Here is an 18,496-nt window from a genome sequence, read left to right as displayed (position 1 = left end):
GTGTGAGGTGAAGAGTGGAGGGTTGGAGATGGAGATGGTGTTTGTTGTTGTTTGTGCGGGGAGAGTGGAGGAGATCGTCTGATCGGCGGTGTCAATTGTTGTCGCTACAAAGTGTACAGAGTAGGGACCTAGGTACATTCCGACCCGACCAAATGAAATAGATACAATGCATCAATTATTATCACGAATTAGAGTATGCTACGATAAACCCATGGCACCATCAGATCCATCCATCCATCAATCAATCCATTACAGAGCCCAGATGCCCAGAGCGACGCCGAGGACGCCAGCGGCCGACACACCGACCTTGAGCTGGGCGATAGCGGCAGCATTCTCGGTGGAGGAGGCGGAGGCGCCGGTGCTAGAGGCGGTGCCAGAGCTGGAGCCGGAGCCGCTCTCAGACGACGAGCCGGTTTCTGTCGCGAATTAGCGATGGAAATGAAGAAAGGTAAGGGGGATGAAGAACGTACTGCTGGAGGAGCTACCGGACTGGGTAGCAGTCGCGTCGCTGGAACCGCTGGAACCACCGGTGGCCTGGCTGCCAGCGTTGGTGGCCGAGGCGGGGAAGAAGTGGCTGCTGAAGCAGCGGGCCTGGCACTGGCTGTAGGCATCGGTGTCGGCGGGAGTGCCACTGCCCTGGGGACAGGCGGCCACGCAGGTGTTGGTGGCGTTGGCCATGGAGTCGCTGGGACACGGGACCTTGTAGCAGGCGGCGATGCAGCAGCGGTCGGTGTCGGCGCCTGGTTTGGTGAGTACAATCCTACAAACTCTGGAGGGCAAGACGCGAGATTAGGGACTTACACTTCACGGCGCAAGAGGCCTCGGGAGACAGGCTGGTGGTGGCGGAAGACGCGCCAGTGGAGGTGGACGAGGCATCCTGGGCGGCAGCCAGGGCCAGGAGAGTAGAGACAGCGAGGAGATTGAGCTTCATGATGTGTGTAGATGCGGTGCGATGCGATGCGATGCGGTGAACGAGAGACGAGATAGCGAACGACTGCGGAAGCGACAGACGATGGATGTGGAGGAGATGGAGAAGAAGTAGGATGGAGAGAAGAGAAGGAAGAAGAGAAGAGAAGAAGAGAAGAGAAGAAGAGGAGAGAGAGAGAGAAGAAATAAGAAGAATCAAAACAGGGAAGTGTCTTGGAATAATTGGCTTAGATTGATGGCGCTCGTTAGCGGGGTTTCACAGGGTCTGCCGCTAATTATAGCCTGCTTCTCCAGGTTTTTCCTCTTAAACATACGGAGTAGTGGCTTAGAATTAGAGATAATATTATAGAATTTATAAAATATATAGATAAGTATTATAGATAATTAGAATAATTATTATGTAGAATGGTATGTAGGAGAATATCATAAAGCCCATATCATAGGGGGAGCGATAGAACAAAAGAACCATCACATTCCACTAGCACGGAGAACCTTCTGTCAGACCAGTCGTCTGCTAACTAGTACTTGTTGCCTGACCCCGTCCGGTGGCGTTGCCCAGCTCTCTCGCCTTCGCGTCGTGCCCAGTGCACGGTCACTTGTCCGCCCAGTCCCAGTCTAGTCCCCGAAGGCCCTAATCCCCTAGTGTATCCCTAGCCGGATCCTGGAGATCCCCTTGTCTGAGTGGGAGACATCCCCGACAGACAGTGCTAGGGCTATCCAGGGAGAATTAGAATTAGGGGATATGATGTGCGCCGTAGGAGATAACATCAAAGACAATCAAATTAAACACAAGCAAATAGAATTCAATATTCCGCCACCTCGTAAGGGGGAATTACCATCACATTCTGCTAGGCCCATTAGGGGAAAGCGCATGCTGCCGTTTGGCATCGTCGTCCGTCTAGTCTACTACATACTACTACTACATACTAGATGCCACTTCTATCAATGTACCTACCGCGAAGAGGCAAAGAGTACTTACAAACCTACTGAGCCAGCTCGATCAATGGGCTCCAGCGTACCAGATCGTTGCATCCGGTCCACGCGACGGAAGAAAGCCCAACGTCAGGTGCCTGAGGCAGGAATTTAGTGGATCGAGCGAGCGAGTGGTCCAGATGGATGAGGAACTCAAGGGCCCTCAGCTAAATCCAAGACGGTGCTCGTTCATAGGGTTGGGACCATTGCATGCTACCAAATTGCCGGAGCTAGAGATGCCTGGAGAGAATTCCTCTGCGGAGCATCGCCATGATCTGCGGCCCCAAGGTGCTTATGAAGCTGAAACTTGAATTCAATGACACCGATACACATTTCAACCTCTTCCATCATCGCTTGGATCGGTCTGTTCGCCGCAGCTGTGATGATGGATTGTGTTGGAGGACGGAAGTTGTTTGGTTGAGCTTGTCCAAGATCGGAAAAACCGAAGAGAGCTCATCGTGGTCACTATCAGCGAGTATGCTGAGAGGTGTAGTCTTGCGACGATTGTAGAATTCTCTGTATAGCTTGAGAATGTTGTTAAAGCTTGCTCGCTGTCGGTTTTGGAACTTTCACTGACGTCGCTTGCGACATACCAATTCTCCGTTATGAACGCTTCCATCTGAAGTGACTCTGTAGCGTGTGCGAAATCTTATGAGAAGAGTTCCATCTGAGCACTAACAGAATTGTGCTTCGTCAACTGCCCAAAGCGCTCGCTCTCAATACCAAATTCCGCTGTTCCTTCGAAATTGTACACTGCAGATACATCCCCAACCGGGTCCATCGTCAGGTCTTCTGAAATCGGGTGCCATGCGATACTTCCCCATTGATTTGCTTCCACTGGGACACGCCGACGTGCATTTGACTGGCTCTGGGACCAGTCTTGTTGTATCTCGTCCGATAGCGCCAGCGTCTGCAAGACTGCCATACTCCGTGGACACCAATCAGAAACAGGCATACCAGTGGTATTGTGCACCGCGGTCTTGGTGGTGGTTGACGCCTATTTGCGGGGTCATACCCCGGAAGAAAAGAGACAGCGCCGCTGATTGACCCGGCATGCTTTGCAACTGCTCCCAGATCCGGTGAGCGACGGCTCACAGCGAATCTTGCGGACATGGCATTCCTCACAGGCCAAACGAAACCGAGGTTCAATAAGACGGGAGGATGATGACTACTCGGAAGCGGAGCTAAGGTCTGTCATCCTTATTCATCGAGCCGGTGCGGTTGCGAGTGTCCCACTTTCGATAACCTCAGCTAGCAGGCAGACATATCGCATATCGCTTCAGGACCTGGCTTTGGAATTCTAACATATCAGTATCCACCTCGAGTCGGCGTCTCACATGTTCAGAACCCCAACAGCCCATCTTCTTTACCAGCCCCGCTAAATAGTGCTTATTATTGGAGCCAAGTACACGAAGTTACGGTGTAAGCTCGCTACCCAAGCCACAGGATTGGCCGTGCAATATGGACTGATGGGAATGCTCTTGACCGTGCGAGGCTACACCGTTACATCATGGACTAGACCCTTGCTAGTCGCCCAATTATACTGTGTTTACGGCCATTTTATGTCCCATCTCTCATGGTCTTTAGGCAAACTATAGTCGTGGAACGTGGCAAGGTCATATAAGACGGTCCCCGACTGTCGCTTGCGGGCCGTTCCTGCTCTCCTCGTAACGTATCTGAAAATCGCCTTGTCTTCGCCATAACCCTTGTCGAATACGCTCCCTTGGCGTTCACCATGGCCTCCACCCCTGATCACCGGTCTCCTTTCATGAATTGGCCTAATGATGCAGGCGTAGGTTCGACCCGTGATGTTGACCAGTCTGAAAGCTGAACTTCCTTCATCTTACACAGTTCGAGGCCACTGCCGAGTGTCGCGAGCCTGTTGAATTACCGGTCACTGGCTCAATCCCCTGGCAGGTCGCGGGAACACTCTACCGAGTAGGCCCCGGAACATACAAAGTGGCAGGGAGCAAGTTTCAGCTCAGCCATTGGTTTGATGGCTTCACTCATCTTCATCGCTTTCAACTGGTGACGCAGCCTACTGGTACCTGCAGGGTGTTGTATAGCTCGCGACGGCAAGTTGATAGATTGGTCGAAGAAGCACGCAAGTCGGGGACTCTCGAGGGCATCACCTTTGGCCAGAAACGAGATCCATGTGCGAGTATTTTCCAGAAGGTCAAAAGCTTCTTTCGTCCGTCGTTTAATACTAAAGACCCGGAGCTCGCCAATGTCGGGGTCACCGTCCATGCGAATGTACGTTTGAGATCTTAATCCGTCTCGTGTCCCATCCAACCAAGACTCTATTACAGCCACGTTTGGGATAATGCAGTCTGGTCCTAACAAGCTAGATACCTGGAGGAACTCCTCATCCTAAGAGCTCCGATCCATTGGCAGGGGAGCGGCAATTCCGCAGTCTGACCACTCTGACAGATGCCAACATACTCAAACATGTAAAACTACCACTTCGCAGCGCCTGATCAATTTACTGATGGGACGGGCGTTCTCAATTTAACAGGTCGACCCCGAGACACTGGAGCCCATAGGGGTCACTCGCCAGGACGTTCTGCACCCCAAGTTGCGAGGTCCCCTTTCATGTGCTCATGCCGCCATCGACCCTACAACTGGGGATTTGTTCAACTATAACCTCGATCTGGGTAGATACGCAACATACAGAGTTTTCCGAACGTCGGCTGCCACCGGCAAGACGGACATCCTTGCAACTATCTCGGGGCCATCCGTCAAACCGGCTTACCTCCACTCCTTCTTTCTCAGCGCCGACTATGTGATTCTGTGCATCTGGCCGTGTATCTTTGCGGCAGCGGGAGTTAAAATCCTGTGGGAGAGAAACATGGTGGATGCTATGCGATTCGACTCCAACATTCAGACGCGCTGGTATGTCGTGGACCGAAAACAAAACAAAGGGGTAGTGGCCGCGTTTTTGAGTCAAGCCTTTTTCAGCTTCCATACTATCAATGCATGGCAGACCGACAACGACGACGGGACGGTGGATATCATGTGTGATATCATTCAATATCCGACGGACGAGATGATACGGCGAGGATACTATGAATCCATGGTTTCCACCGGTAGTGCCGTGGAGAAATACTTTGGCAGTGAAGCATCGCGTCCCAGTTTGGTCCGCTATCGCCTGCCCAACGTGCCCAAGGACTCCCGGGTCGAGTTACCTACCAGCGATACAAATATACCCGAAGCAGAGATACTGCTGAAAATTGATGGCGAAGGTATTGGAGACCTGCCCACAATCAACCCCTCTTTTGCCAGCAAGAAGGCGCGGTATGTGTACAACGTCGTCAACCAGGGAAAGGTGAGCTACTCTATTGCTTGATGGGCTATTGCATTAAGAGCTAAGCATCGGATCTTTCCAGTCATCGTTTTTTGATGGCATCGCCAAAGTTGATCTGGAAACGCAAAATGTTCTAATCTGGAGCCATGATCACCATACTCCTGGCGAAGCTATCTTTGTGCCGGACGGTACGAATACCGCTGAAGATGCCGGGTACCTGCTCAGCATTGTTCTTAATGGTGACACGGGCACAAGTTACATCTTGTGCCTCAATGCATCTGACATGACGGAAGTAGGGCGCGCTGATTGTGGTGTAGCAGTGGGCTTTGGTTTCCATGGCACACATTATCCTTTCCGTCAATAGGGGTAGAGTCCGCGATTCCTGCCAAGGAGTCTTTTACTGCTGCAAATGGTGCGTTGTTGTAGGAATCATGTCCTCTAGTACCTACTAGTAGCTTTCACCGCATTGGGAGTCAAGACTTTAAATAGTGGAATCAAGAAGCGATGCAGTGCTTGACGATAATCCTACTACAGACGAAGCGACGGGTCTATAGAATGGTGTATCTATGTATCCTTTGCAATTGTCCCTATACCAGCGGTCACAGAGGTAATGCAGGTAACATTCATGTTTGTAGTGATGTGTGATACTAGAGTAGTCCCATATCCTCCAGGGCTAGTGGTTCTACGGCACTCTCCATCACTCCTGTCCTCATATTTCCTGATCGGGAGAAAGTCCCTGACATGCAAACAACCCAAACATCACATGATATCGCGACACCGCGTCGCGTTCAACTCACTACCTAGTACGAGGTATCCAACTTCACAACTTCAACTCACTCTCGCCTCGACATGTCCGATTCCGACGACTACCTCCAGGACGATCCTGATGACCAAGCCTTTGATGATTTTGCCGATGTCGCCTCCTCCCCTCCTCCGCCCAAGCGCCGTCGCCTCCAGGCGCGCAACCAGACGCGCAACACCACCTCGCGCAGAAACGAGGACAATAGCGTAGCATCCGACTCGGACTCTTTTGTCGTGGACGACGACGATGCCAGCAAAACGGACGAGCTGCCTTCTCCCTCTCAAGCATCCTACCACTTCGCCGATCACCCTGAGAACGAAGCCTCCTCCAAGTATAAGATCTTTGTCCCCAAACGCAATAACCCGCAAGAGAACATCTTCGTCACGCAGTTGACGCAACCCCCATCGCCCCCGGAGATGATTCGAGGACCGCGCTGGAAAAAGCCAGACCCTCCCCCTCCACCTCCGCCTGCACCCACAAAGCCAACACCCAAGACGACTCGAGGACCCGGCCACGAGGACTATGGAGACGACGAGGACTTAGATGCTGCCATCGCAGCATCACTCGCTTCCTTTGAGGAAGAGAACTCGCGATTGTCTTTCTCAACCGCACAAAATTCCCCTCCAGCCCCTGTCGCCAGCGACAATGCGCCAACGAACACCGCGCAGACTGAATCGTTCGACTTCCTGGACGATATCCCCGACGACGCTTTCGACTCCGACCTGTCTCTCACGCCCCCACCTCCAGCTCCTCCCAGCAATTCGTCGCGCCCGTCCTCCTTTATGCAGTCCTCCAACCGACCTCTGGGCGTACGCCAAACGACACTGTTTAATATGGCCACGCGGAACCAAGCTCCGCAACCCCCGCAAGGCGAGCAGGTCTTTGCTCCGCCCGAGAAAGTCGAAGCCCCGACGCAACACAAACTCAACCAAGAGGCCATCTCTACATGGGTATATCCGACCAACTTGGGCAAGACCAGAGACTATCAATTCAATATCACCCAAAAGGGCTTGTTCCATAATCTCCTTGTCGCGCTGCCTACGGGTCTGGGAAAGACCTTCATTGCCGCGACGATCATGCTAAACTGGTTTCGATGGACCAGAGATGCCCAGATTGTCTTCGTAGCCCCCACGAAACCCCTAGTTGCGCAGCAAGTTTCCGCATGCTTCGGCGTAGCCGGAATCCCCCGGTCCCAAACCACCATGCTCACCGGAGAAGCAGCCCCTGGAATCCGCGCGCAAGAATGGCAAGACAAGCGTGTGTTCTTCATGACTCCGCAGACGCTCATTAATGACCTTAAATCCGGCATCGCTGATCCAAAGCGCATCGTCTTGCTGGTGGTCGATGAAGCCCACCGCGCAACTGGCGGCTATGCCTACGTCGAAGTAGTGAAGTTCCTGCGCCGATACAACCAGAGCTTTCGTGTGCTCGCCCTGACAGCAACGCCCGGTTCCACCGTGGAATCCGTTCAAGCCGTCATCGATGGTCTGGAGATCTCCAAGGTCGAAATTCGAACGGAGCAATCCCTTGATATCCGAGAATATGTGCATGCGAGGAATACCGAAGTTCAGACTTTCAAAAACTCAGAAGAAATGGTCTTGTGTATGGACCTGCTGTCCAAAACGCTGCAGCCTTTGGTCGACCAGCTTCGGACGCTCAATGCTTATTGGGGCAGAGATCCCATGGCTCTGACGGCATACGGTCTCACCAAATCGCGACAGCAGTGGATGTTGTCTGATGCGGGCCGCAATTCCAGTTTTGGGCTGAAGGGCAAGGTCAATGCGATCTTCACCGTTCTTGCCAGTCTAGCCCATGGCATCGACTTACTTAAGTACCATGGTATCACGCCGTTCTACCGTCATTTGCTACACTTCCAGGGAAATACGGATGGTCAAAAAGGCGGCAAGTACCAACGCCAGATTGTTCAGGATGAACACTTCAAGAAGCTCATGAATCACCTCTCCCCGTGGACCAAGAACCCAGAATTCATCGGCCATCCCAAACTCGAGTATCTGAAGCAAGTGGTCCTCAATCATTTCATGGATGCGGGCGAAGGCTCAGCTGGAGCCGAAGGCGCCTCCCAATCCACCACCCGCGTGATGATTTTCGTGCACTTTCGCGACAGCGCCGAGGAAGTGGCCAGGGTGCTGAAAAGATACGAACCGATGATTCGCCCGCAAGTCTTTGTTGGCCAGGCTAGCGCAAAAGGCTCCGATGGCATGAATCAGAAGACTCAGCTCGGTGTAGTACAGAAGTTCAAACAGGGAACATACAACACCATTGTTGCTACTTCTATTGGTGAGGAGGGTTTGGATATCGGTGAGGTGGACCTGATTGTGTGTTATGATTCCTCCGCATCACCTATTCGAATGCTCCAGCGGATGGGACGAACAGGACGTAAACGCGCCGGAAATATCGTCCTCCTTCTCATGGAGGGCAAGGAGGAAGAATCGTACATTAAAGCGAAAGACAACTACGAGAAGATGCAGCAGATGATTGCCAGTGGCACCCGTTTCACCTTTCACGACGACAAATCTCCGCGCATTCTCCCCCCTGGTGTGAAGCCTATCGTGGACAAGCGGCATATTGACATTCCCGAGGAGAACGAGGAACAGGCGTTGCCCGAGCCGAAACGACGAGGACGGGTCCCCAAGAAGCCTCCGAAAAAGTTCCACATGCCCGATAATGTGATCACTGGGTTCACCAAGGCGTCTTCGCTGGCCGGGGGCAGTAAGCGCACTGCCCAAGACAAAAGGAAAGCTCGGACACCGACCCCCGAGCCTGTGGACATCCCGGCTCTTGAAGACGTTATACTGACCGCGGAGCAGCAACGGGAGCTAGAACATCGTTACTGCACAATTGGAGACACGAGTCCGGAGGTTATCCGGACTCCTCGTACTGATGCCTTTCCTCGTCTTCAACTGGTCTCCAGACCCACGAAAGTTGTGAAGCATGGATCGTTGACCAGGCGCATGATTGATGCGCTGCAGAAGATGGACAAAACGAGCTCCGACTGCGAGGGACGCTTCAAGGAAGTCTTGGCTCTAGAATCCCGGCGACCGGCGGAGGAGTCTTTGATACATCAGTCAATATCTCGCCCAGGTAACAAAAAGCGCCTGCGAAAGGGCAGGTCTGGCCAACCGGAGCCTAGGCTGCCGCCCAGCAGGGTCCATGAAGAGAAAGATGAAGATTTAGATGGCTCACAGCCAATCTCTCCAGAACAGCTGCTGTCTTCTTTTACGGACCGACAAGGTCCTAAGCCCTTTAGTTCGTCTCCGAGGAGCGAGAATCTTGAACTGGATGCCGACTTTGAAGCCCCTGATCTGGATACGCTTTTGGGACGGCGTTGAGCGCAGATGGGATGACTCTTGGACGACAACGACGAGTTGTGGATTGGATGATACCTTGCATATAGACCCATCAAGAAATAAAGTACTATAATCACCCGTAATTGACATCCTCTGTCTCGAGAAGTCCGAGTACGAATGGCGGTATATGAGGGCGGGACAACTGCCACGCGCTTGTGAAACGGGCCCACGCACCTCCGACCATCTGGAGGTCCGCCTGAAGCACGGAGGTAAACAGCAACTCCAACCGTCTCTTCCCCCTCACAATTCCCAACCATGGCCGACATTCAGTTTGACAGTGCGCTGTAAGCCCTCTCGTCTAACAGTTTCCCTTCCCAGTTCCCTCTCCAGATTCCTCCAACATGAGCGCATACAATGCATTACCCCACCTCCGACCTCCCGCTGACCTGTCTCCAGGGACCTCCTCCGCCGCCTCAACCCCCGCGACACCAAGCAGAACCTGCAGGCCATTACCAGCATTGTCCCGGATCTGACCGAAGACCTCCTGTCCTCCGTTGACCAGCCCCTCGAGATTCGCCGCTGTCAGAAGACCAACCGCGACTACCTCCTGTGCGACTACAACCGGGATGGGGACAGCTACCGCTCGCCCTGGAGCAACGAGTTCGACCCTCCGTTGGACGACGGCACGGTACCCAGTGAACGGGTGAGAAAGCTCGAAGTCGCGGCCAACGAGGCGTTCGACGTGTACCGCGAGCTGTACTACGACGGTGGTGTCGGCAGCGTCTACTTCTGGGATTTGGATGATGGGTTTGCGGGTGTGATCCTCCTGAAGAAGGGTACGTGATTCCTCATAATCGTTTCCTTTGGTTCAGCTGGTGCGGTAGTGGATGTTGACGGCTGACTTCGTTGCAGGCGTGACGCCAGGCGCGAAGAGCTCGGGCGAATGGGACAGCATCCACGTCTTCGAAGCGACTGATCGGGCCCGCATGTCGCACTACAAGCTGACCAGCACCGTCATTCTGCACTTGGCGAATGAGACTGAGGCTCTGGGATCGATGGACCTGAGTGGAAACATGACCCGTCAAGTGGAGGTCGACCTTCCGGTTGAGTCGGACGCCAGCCATGTGGCTAACGTTGGTCGGCTCGTCGAGGACATGGAGTTGAAGATGAGGAACCTGCTGCGTAAGTCGTCATGATATACTGCAATCGAGTTGCAGTCTAACTCGTCTACAGAGGAGGTCTACTTTGGAAAGGCGAAGGATGTCGTGGGTGAACTCCGGAGTAAGTCCTCAAGTGATGATGCTACTCAGAGGTATGCTAACTGCCGTAGGCCTTGCCTCCTTGTCTGAGACGAGTAAAGACAAGGCGACCCATCTGGAGATGATCCGGTCTATGCAGCGGTAGTCTGTGTAGACGTTGCTCTGTCAGGAGTATGATGGCTTGTCATCTCCATGTCAACCGTCGCAATTCCACCTGTACGTAGTTTGAGTTAAGGTTCCTGGTGATCCGAACTTTCGATTATTTTCCATAGCTTGCAATTATACAAGGCGTCCTCCAAGATAGATGTATAAAATAAGTCATATTATGACTATGGGTATCACAACGCGCTGATAACAACATTCGCCTATCCGTCCTGGACACAGCCTGTTCAATCTGTCTCCATCTTTTCGTGGCCATCGCTAGACTTTGGCTCCGATGGATCCGTCGACGACTGGCTAATCTGCTCGACGAAGCCCCTTGCCGCAGCCCAGAGCTCAGCTTCCTTGTCCTTGCCGACGGTGTCCTTTCTGCTATTCAGCCAACTGACATCGAGCGGGTTGGCGGCAGCTGGTCCGCCAACACCAGCGCCTGGAGCATCACCCGCTCGAGACGTCGCCTCCGGTGCAAGGATGGAGGCCTCCTCGAGAGCGTAGACCTGGCGGCGAAGCCGTACATCGATAGACGAGAGCAGCGCAAAGTACTGCGAGGTCGCTTCTTTGAATCGGGATTTGTGAGATTCGAGTGAGGTGTCGGAGGACTCGCCGGACCGGGCATTGGTCAGGGCTTGAATTGCCAGACCCGCGGAGTGAATCAGTTTAGCCACATCCTGTTGTCGCGATGGTGTCAGCCAAGTTCGTCGTGTCGTCGGCACGCTAGACAGTCGCCTTCTCGCCCACCTTGTCGACTTCGTTCAATTGGCGGATGCGATCCGCAGACGTAAAGATCTGATCGGGCTTGCCGGGTTCTCTGGTGTCGGCCATGATGTGAGGAGCAGTGTCGCTAGCAGACGGACTGAGGCAGAGTGAGGGAGCTCAAGATGGAGCTGTACCCCGTCACGTGCGCTTTCTGGGGAACTCTCTGATTACCTCAGCAGGGAGGAACACGGCTAGTCCCAACGCGGCCTAGCGGCATATCCGAAAGGACGAAAGCCGCAAATCCTCCGCGTCTTCTACTTCCATCCTCTTCTCACCATCGCGCATCTCGCTCCCTCCCTCCTCTCATCCGAGTCAGAAGCTCCTGTCGCATCGACTCATTCCGCGCCATGTCTGCGCCAGGCGGGGCCCCCAGCCCTGCACCCCGGAGCGGAAGTATGGGGCCCGGTGGTGGAGGAATGTCCATGCCTCCTCACCAGCAATCAATGTCCGCCAGCACCCCAGTCACCCCCGGTCCACCGGCTCCTCCACCCAGTGGCGCCATGTCACAGCAGAATTTGAATCAAATAGTAAGTGAATTGCTTCTGAGGTGTTGTATTGATTGACTGTGGGGTGTTTGGTCATCTGTTGGTTCCCGAAGGGAGCTTCCAGTAGACTACATATCGTGCACCACCACATGCGACTCTCCATTTCAGTTTTGAGCCAACTGCTAATGCCATGCTAGGTCATCGACTACCTGGCCAAAAAAGGCTATAGCCGTACCGAAGCTATGCTTCGGATGGAGTCGGCCAATCAAGAAATTGACGGCCGCCCATTGCCCCCTCTAGGCGAGGATGCTCGTCCAAAGTACCGTATGGGCTTTGGTAAGTTTCTGCATAATAATAGACTTTATGGTGATGGCCATATGCTACTGAATATGATGGCTAACCTACCCTCTAGATTTACTCAAGGTTTGGGTGGAAGATAACCTGGACCTGTACAAGGTAAACCTTCCCATCGAAGTTTATGAACCGAGCTAATCCCCTACAGCCCGAACTCAGACGTGTGCTCTGGCCGCTCTTTGTCTATTCTTTCCTCAACATGGTTACCTCTTTCTATCCGCAGGAGGCAAAGCAATTCTTTGATATCAATAAGAACCTGTTCTTGCCGGAGCACACCGAAGATGTCCGTGCTCTGGAGCCAATCAGCCTCCCTGAACATGTGCAGGACAATTCGACTGCCAAGTTGTATCGCAACAACAAGTACCGCTTGGTGCTCAGTAACCCGGCTTTTTCAAACCTCATGCAGTTCCTGGAGAGCAAGCCGAAAGAAGGCGGCTCCGTCATGTCCGCTATTCTCAGCAGCTACTGCACTATCATTACAAAGGAGCGCGCCGTGGATGACCGATTCAGCTTTGCGGCTATGCTGGGCCAGGCTGGAATGGGGCATTCTTTCCCCGCTGAAGACGAAGGTATCCCCGGCCATCACCCCGGATCTGCTTACACAGGCGACAACCCTGCCATGGCGGGAACGCTGCCGCGATTGAGGCTCGGCAAACTCCCCATGGAACAGACACTGGAGACTGACGTGCGCGGTGAACTCGCCGATGAGGATGCGAAGCACCCGCCAACGGCTGGCCAAAACACACTTGTCCAGGAGTTCGACCTGATGATCAAAAAGGAGGAAGACGAGGAGGCGCCAACCCGCGCTGACATTCCCTACCCGCCGTCGACGGCACGCGATGTGGAAATGGAGATCCAAAAGGTCAAGGAGAACCGCGACAGGTTCAGGATTGAAGGCCGCACCGGTGGCGTCGGTCCCGCCGTTAGCGTCTGCATGTTCACATTCCATAATACATATGATGGGTAAGTCGAGAGCTGCTTCATTTGCTGTAATGTGCTGACTACGACTAGGATCAACTGCCTAGACTTCTCGGATGACAATATGCTCGTCGCAGCTGGTATGCAAGAGTCATATATCCGTGTCTGGAGCATGGACGGAAAGAAGATTCCGTCAACCTACGACAGTGTTGATGATGCGCCTCCATCTAACTCGCGCCGTCTGATCGGACATTCTGGTCCCGTGTACGCCGTGGCCTTTGCCCCGTCTACCACCCGCTCGGAGACGGCGACAACCCCCACCAACGCCCGTTGGTTGCTCTCGTCATCCGCCGACAAAACCATCCGACTTTGGTCTCTGGATCTGTGGCAATGTATGGTCGTGTACAAGGGACATGATCAACCGGTGTGGGATCTCCAGTGGGGACCTTTTGGCCACTACTTCGTTTCGGGCGGCCACGACAAGACCGCGCGCTTGTGGGTGACCGACCATATCCGGCAGCAGCGCATCTTTGTGGGCCACGACCAAGACGTCGACTGCGTGTGCTTCCATCCAAACTCTGCGTACGTCTTCACCGGTAGCTCAGATCACACCGTGCGCATGTGGGCCGTGACGACCGGGAATGCCGTCCGTATGTTTACGGGACATACGGGCAACATCACCGCACTAGCGTGCAGCCGGGACGGCAAGCTTCTGGCATCTGCTGACGATCACGGCTCGATTTTGCTGTGGGATTTGGCTCCCGGCCGACTGCTGAAGCGCATGCGTGGCCACGGCAAAGGCGGTATCTGGTCCTTGAGCTGGAGCGTTGAATCAACCGTCCTCGTGTCGGGCGGCGCAGACGGAACCGTTCGCGTCTGGGATGTCGCCGGGCCCGCGCAGGACCCTTCGCAAGGACGAGTCGTTGGCGAGGGCGGTGCAGGGTCGAAGGTGGACGCGGGTAGTGCACCTGCCACTGGCGCGCAAGCTTCCAGCTCCGTGGCTCCGAAGAAGAAGGGCAAAGACGTTGTGGTGACGCCGGACCAGATCAGCGCCTTTCCGACGAAAAAGAGTCCGGTGTACAAGGTCAAGTTCACCAATATGAACTTGATCATTGCCGGAGGTGCTTATCTTCCGTGATCTTTTCGCAGTGGCGTGATACCCGAGTCTCCTTCTTCATTTATTCTGCATATCCCATTCCTATGTTCTTGTTGACGCGTTTTGGAAAGGTGGCCGTCGCAGGGTAATGACTGGCTCAATACATACAAGGCGGCGTCCGGAGGATGGCTGGTGTTGGCGGTGATTTTTAGATTTGGTCCACTCCATCATTAGCTAGGTAGTACAAAATGGATGACAGTATGATAAAGTTGAATCGAATTAATGGTTCGTTAATCTCGTCTACGTATCTACTTGTGATCCTGCGGTCGTCCCAGGGGATTGCCCATACTGCCTCCCTTCTTCATCGCAGCGGAAGCCTGCATATCCGCCACCTTGGGCGGCAGCACCAACGCACTGCGGTCGTTGCGTTTGTAAAAATCCACGAGGATCTGCGCCGTCTTGGCCGGCTGGTCTTCCTGGATGAAGTGGCCCGCTTCAGGCAGGACTTGTAATTGGTATTTGCCTGGGTTGTGAGCATCGATCGTAAAGCATATATAAGCATGGAAAACATACCCTGCATCTGCCCAATCATCAACTCCTTATCGAGTCGATCCGTGCCGGCGAGAAGAAGCAATTTGCCGCCGCGCGCTTCGAGGAACTTCCTGCTCAGCCCGATGAACCAGTTCTCCCAGAAGGGCTTGGTCTCGGCGAGATTCGTGCGCCACACCCATGGTTTGGACGGGTCGGAGGAAGCTTCCTCCTCGTAGAGTAGGGAGGGGACAGACACCCGCGCGGAGGTGCGGTTTCGAAGCGTGCGCGAGCGTGTGCTGCATACATTTAGTCTCGTTCGGGTCCAAGCCGGGGATACCTACTGCCATTCGATCCCGGAGGTCAGCGAGGGGAAGCGCGAGGGTCGCGTGGAGAGGTACTGCTCCATGCTTTGGAGGGCGTCCATTGCCGAGCCTGTCATTCATCAGTGGACGGTCGACGCATGGCAAGGGAGAAAACGCAACGCACCCTCCACCACATCCAGCACGGCATACGCCAGCACCTTCGGCCCCAGCTCGCCCTTCCTCGCGACGTCGGTGATGACCGCGCCGCCGAGGCTGTGGCCCACGAGGACGAGATCGGGCAGACTGTCCCAGGCCATGTGCGACTGCGTCGCGCGGACCACGAAGACGAGGTCGCGGTTCAGCGTGTCCAGACTGAGGTCCAGCGCGACGGGCGAGTGGCCGTCCGCGGCGGTGACGGTGGTCTGGCCGTGGTCGCGGGCGTCGAGGGACAGCACGCCGGCGGTGGGGAGGAGCTTGCGGATTTCCTCTGCGCAAGTGGCGAAGGAGAGGCCCGAGGAGCCGGCGCCGTGGTGCATGACGAAGAGAGGGCCGGAGCCCGTGGGCGGTGTCAGGTATACATGGTGGGTGATCTGGGTGTTGGCGACGTCTTCGCGGAGGAAGAGCTCCTGCGCGAAGAAGTCGGTCCAGCTCAGGGTGGAGGAGGCGGATCTGGCGGGGGGGCGTTAGCGATGATGAGCTGTGTGTGTTTGAGGTGGGAGTGCCGGGTGTGGTAAGGCTGCATGCACCACGCGTGTCACACGGCAGGGCGGTACCTAGACTGCGCGCACGTACTCTCGATCGGGTCGGGCAAACAACCGTTTACTCGGGGACGGAGTCACCGTCCCGGTGGACGAGCCGGAGGAATCCTCCTCTTCTAGGGCATCCATGGCGGACATGGGCGGCTCGACGGGGAGCTTGGCCAGCTTTGCTTTGGCGAATGATTTTTGCAGCTCGCTCATGGAGAGTAGGTATGTACTATGGACTGGTGTAGGTGTATACGCGGGGTGATGCTGTATGAATATAGAGTACCGCGGCGATGTCGCCCACGGAGAGAAATCACAGATTGACGCACTGGAAGCTGTTGCGGGCGTTCATGATACGCAGTCAGACAGGCGAATGTACAAAGAGTGAGGGTGTGGAGATAACTGTTTCTGGCATGTAGATGCTTGTCGAGGTGGTGTTGTTGCTGGTGGGGGGTGACTAATGGTGGCATGCTGTGCTGCCTGAGGCAGGAATGCGATATCGATGACCTCATCGCATACTTGCATTTCCATCCAATCTTCTCTCGTCACCTTCCCACTCTTCGTTTCTCTCGATAGACTCTGCGGAAATACATAACTACCCGGCTGTCCTCTCTTCATGTCCTGATCCTGTTCTCCGTGCGAGCTACCCTGCGTCGAATGACGTCACTGTTCTTCACCTCTCATCCCAGCTGCTGATCTACCGAGTATATCCTCACTGATACAGCTACCACCATCACCACCACAATGTCTCCTTTATGGCGCCGAAACGATGGCTCCGACGGTCAGCCACCGTCCGACCAGGGGCAACAGTCCCATGAAGATCGCCGCTCTACGAGTACGCGACACCAGGACGAACCCGATGAGCGGACGAGACTGCTGCCGCGCGAGAATCCCGGATATCTGAGCCCAGATGACCCTGCAGTACGTTGATTGCTTCCAGTCTATACCTCGATTCTATCGCACTGACCTCACCAGGTATCCCCATACAATCTCTGGAGCATTCGCGCCCTTCGCGGCCTCTCGTCGCTCTGTCTAGCCATCTCCTTCATCTGGTGGACCTTCCTGCTGGTGTCCGTCTTCGTTAGCCCACCGACCATGCACACGCGCGGCTCCGGCTTCTTCTGCTTCGCCTACACCACCCTGACCGTCGCCTACCTCGTCATCAGCCTGCTCTTCTTCTCCGTGCCCTCCCGCCCCATGGTGGTCTCGGGCATCCTGCTGCTCGTCCTCCTCCTCGTCGACATGTGCATCATCGTGAGCGTGCCGCGCCTGCGTCTCGAGGAGGGCTGGGTCGGCATCGCCTCCGTCGTCTGGGCCACCCTCATCGCGCTCTACAACGTCCTGCAGATCCGCTCCGTCGCCTGGGGCAAGCGCGAGGAGGAGGAGCGCCTGACCGGCCGCGAGGAGACCCGGCGCCCGCTGCGCGAGTGGCTCGCCGTGCTGTTCGAGTCTGTCGCCATGGCCATCCTCGCCATCGTCGCCATCCTCTTCACCGCCACCCTCGTCCTGCGCGCCCGCGACGCCTCCCTCCGTCCCCCGGGCTCGCGCTACTACGTCAACGGCGACAGCTTCCAGGTGCATCTCGCCTGTGTGGGCGACCCCAAAGACACCAACAACAAGAACAACACCACGCCCACGGTCCTTCTCGAGGCCGGCGAAAACCCCGCCGAACACACCCTGCAGCCCTTCATCGATGACGTCTACCGCAGCGGCGCCATTCCCCGCTACTGCTACTGGGACCGCCCCGGCTTCGGCTGGTCCGACAACGCGCCGTCGCCGTACTCGGCCGGCATGGCCGCCGACGCGCTGTCGGAGGCGCTGGCCCTGGCCGGCGAGGAGGGGCCGTGGGTGCTGGTGTCGGCTGGCGTGGGCAGCATCTACAGCCGCATCTTCGCCAGCCGCCATGTGCTCGAGATCGACGGCATCATGCTCATCGACAGCCTGCACGAGGATTACCTGGGGAAGATTGCCTCGCCGGGCCGCGGCTTCCTGCTCTGGCTGCGCGGCGTCATCTCCCCGCTGGGGTTTGACCGCGTTGCCGGCGCCATCTTCAAGGGCCGCACCCGCGAGGACCGCGTCTACGGGCGGAGTGCCTACCAGACCGGCAAGGTCATCAAGGCCAAGTTGCAGGAGAACCTGGTCGCCGCCACGATGACCGCCTCGGAGATTCAGACAGCCCGTCATGTCCAGGAGGCTGACACCCCGCTGATGGTCGTTAGTTCGGGCGTGGAGGTCCGCAAGAGCCAGCGCTGGGCCAAAGCCCAGCAGGATCTCACCAAGGTCACGAGAAATCTGCAGGAGTGGGATGTGGTCAAGGGCGCACCGCACGAAGTGTGGCGCACGGTTGACGGAAGGCAGCTTTTGGAAAAACGATTGAGACAGCTAGTCAAGGGAGAATGATCTGCCCAAAGGAGGTAAACGATGGGCGTTTGTATATTAGTTGTATTTTCAGCTCATTGAATTTTGTCGTGTCAATTCAGAAAAGACTACCTGAGTCTACCCAAGTACCCATAGAAGCGATAATCCTGAATACATTTTCCGCGCCGTCTAACTATACTGTGATGAAGCCGGTTCGCATGC

The 18,496-nt window shown here is 55.2% G+C and overlaps 7 protein-coding genes across 7 annotated transcripts; 5 read left to right on the top strand and 2 right to left on the bottom strand.

Annotated features, from left to right (window-relative positions):
• Positions 1–249: 249 nt before the first annotated feature.
• On the bottom strand, positions 250–931 carry ATEG_01954 (uncharacterized protein; the record flags this gene model as incomplete). The annotated part of the gene is made up of 3 exons (XM_001211132.1): positions 250–416; positions 471–740; positions 802–931. 3 exons carry the CDS (start codon positions 929–931, stop codon positions 250–252), a joined length of 567 nt encoding a protein of 188 aa, XP_001211132.1.
• Positions 932–3,634: 2,703 nt separating this feature from the next.
• On the top strand, positions 3,635–5,245 carry ATEG_01953 (uncharacterized protein; the record flags this gene model as incomplete). Its single annotated transcript, XM_001211131.1, has 4 exons — positions 3,635–3,691; positions 3,751–4,152; positions 4,248–4,349; positions 4,415–5,245. The coding sequence occupies 4 exons, from the start codon at positions 3,635–3,637 to the stop codon at positions 5,243–5,245; spliced, it is 1,392 nt and encodes a 463-aa protein (XP_001211131.1).
• Positions 5,246–6,052: 807 nt separating this feature from the next.
• On the top strand, positions 6,053–8,907 carry mph1 (3'-5' DNA helicase; the record flags this gene model as incomplete). Its single annotated transcript, XM_001211130.1, has 2 exons — positions 6,053–8,735; positions 8,834–8,907. The coding sequence occupies 2 exons, from the start codon at positions 6,053–6,055 to the stop codon at positions 8,905–8,907; spliced, it is 2,757 nt and encodes a 918-aa protein (XP_001211130.1).
• A 721-nt stretch (positions 8,908–9,628) lies between these two features.
• On the top strand, positions 9,629–10,749 carry cap2 (F-actin-capping protein subunit beta; the record flags this gene model as incomplete). The annotated part of the gene is made up of 5 exons (XM_001211129.1): positions 9,629–9,657; positions 9,770–10,149; positions 10,226–10,495; positions 10,547–10,625; positions 10,674–10,749. The coding sequence occupies 5 exons, from the start codon at positions 9,629–9,631 to the stop codon at positions 10,747–10,749; spliced, it is 834 nt and encodes a 277-aa protein (XP_001211129.1).
• Positions 10,750–11,834: 1,085 nt separating this feature from the next.
• On the top strand, positions 11,835–14,382 carry ATEG_01950 (putative transcription initiation factor TFIID subunit; the record flags this gene model as incomplete). Its single annotated transcript, XM_001211128.1, has 5 exons — positions 11,835–12,014; positions 12,170–12,308; positions 12,385–12,428; positions 12,475–13,289; positions 13,338–14,382. 5 exons carry the CDS (start codon positions 11,835–11,837, stop codon positions 14,380–14,382), a joined length of 2,223 nt encoding a protein of 740 aa, XP_001211128.1.
• Positions 14,383–14,648: 266 nt separating this feature from the next.
• On the bottom strand, positions 14,649–16,132 carry ppe1 (carboxylesterase-mitochondrial 37S ribosomal protein YmS2; the record flags this gene model as incomplete). The annotated part of the gene is made up of 5 exons (XM_001211127.1): positions 14,649–14,863; positions 14,914–15,167; positions 15,213–15,303; positions 15,358–15,842; positions 15,966–16,132. The coding sequence occupies 5 exons, from the start codon at positions 16,130–16,132 to the stop codon at positions 14,649–14,651; spliced, it is 1,212 nt and encodes a 403-aa protein (XP_001211127.1).
• A 528-nt stretch (positions 16,133–16,660) lies between these two features.
• ATEG_01948 (uncharacterized protein) lies at positions 16,661–18,316 on the top strand (the record flags this gene model as incomplete). The annotated part of the gene is made up of 2 exons (XM_001211126.1): positions 16,661–16,837; positions 16,892–18,316. 2 exons carry the CDS (start codon positions 16,661–16,663, stop codon positions 18,314–18,316), a joined length of 1,602 nt encoding a protein of 533 aa, XP_001211126.1.
• Between the last annotated feature and the right edge of the window lie 180 nt (positions 18,317–18,496).

The sequence above is a fragment of the Aspergillus terreus genome, genomic scaffold, assembly GCF_000149615.1.
Source record: "Aspergillus terreus NIH2624 scaffold_3 genomic scaffold, whole genome shotgun sequence".
Taxonomy (NCBI): domain Eukaryota; kingdom Fungi; phylum Ascomycota; class Eurotiomycetes; order Eurotiales; family Aspergillaceae; genus Aspergillus; species Aspergillus terreus.
This window is presented reverse-complemented; position numbering and strand designations above follow the sequence as displayed.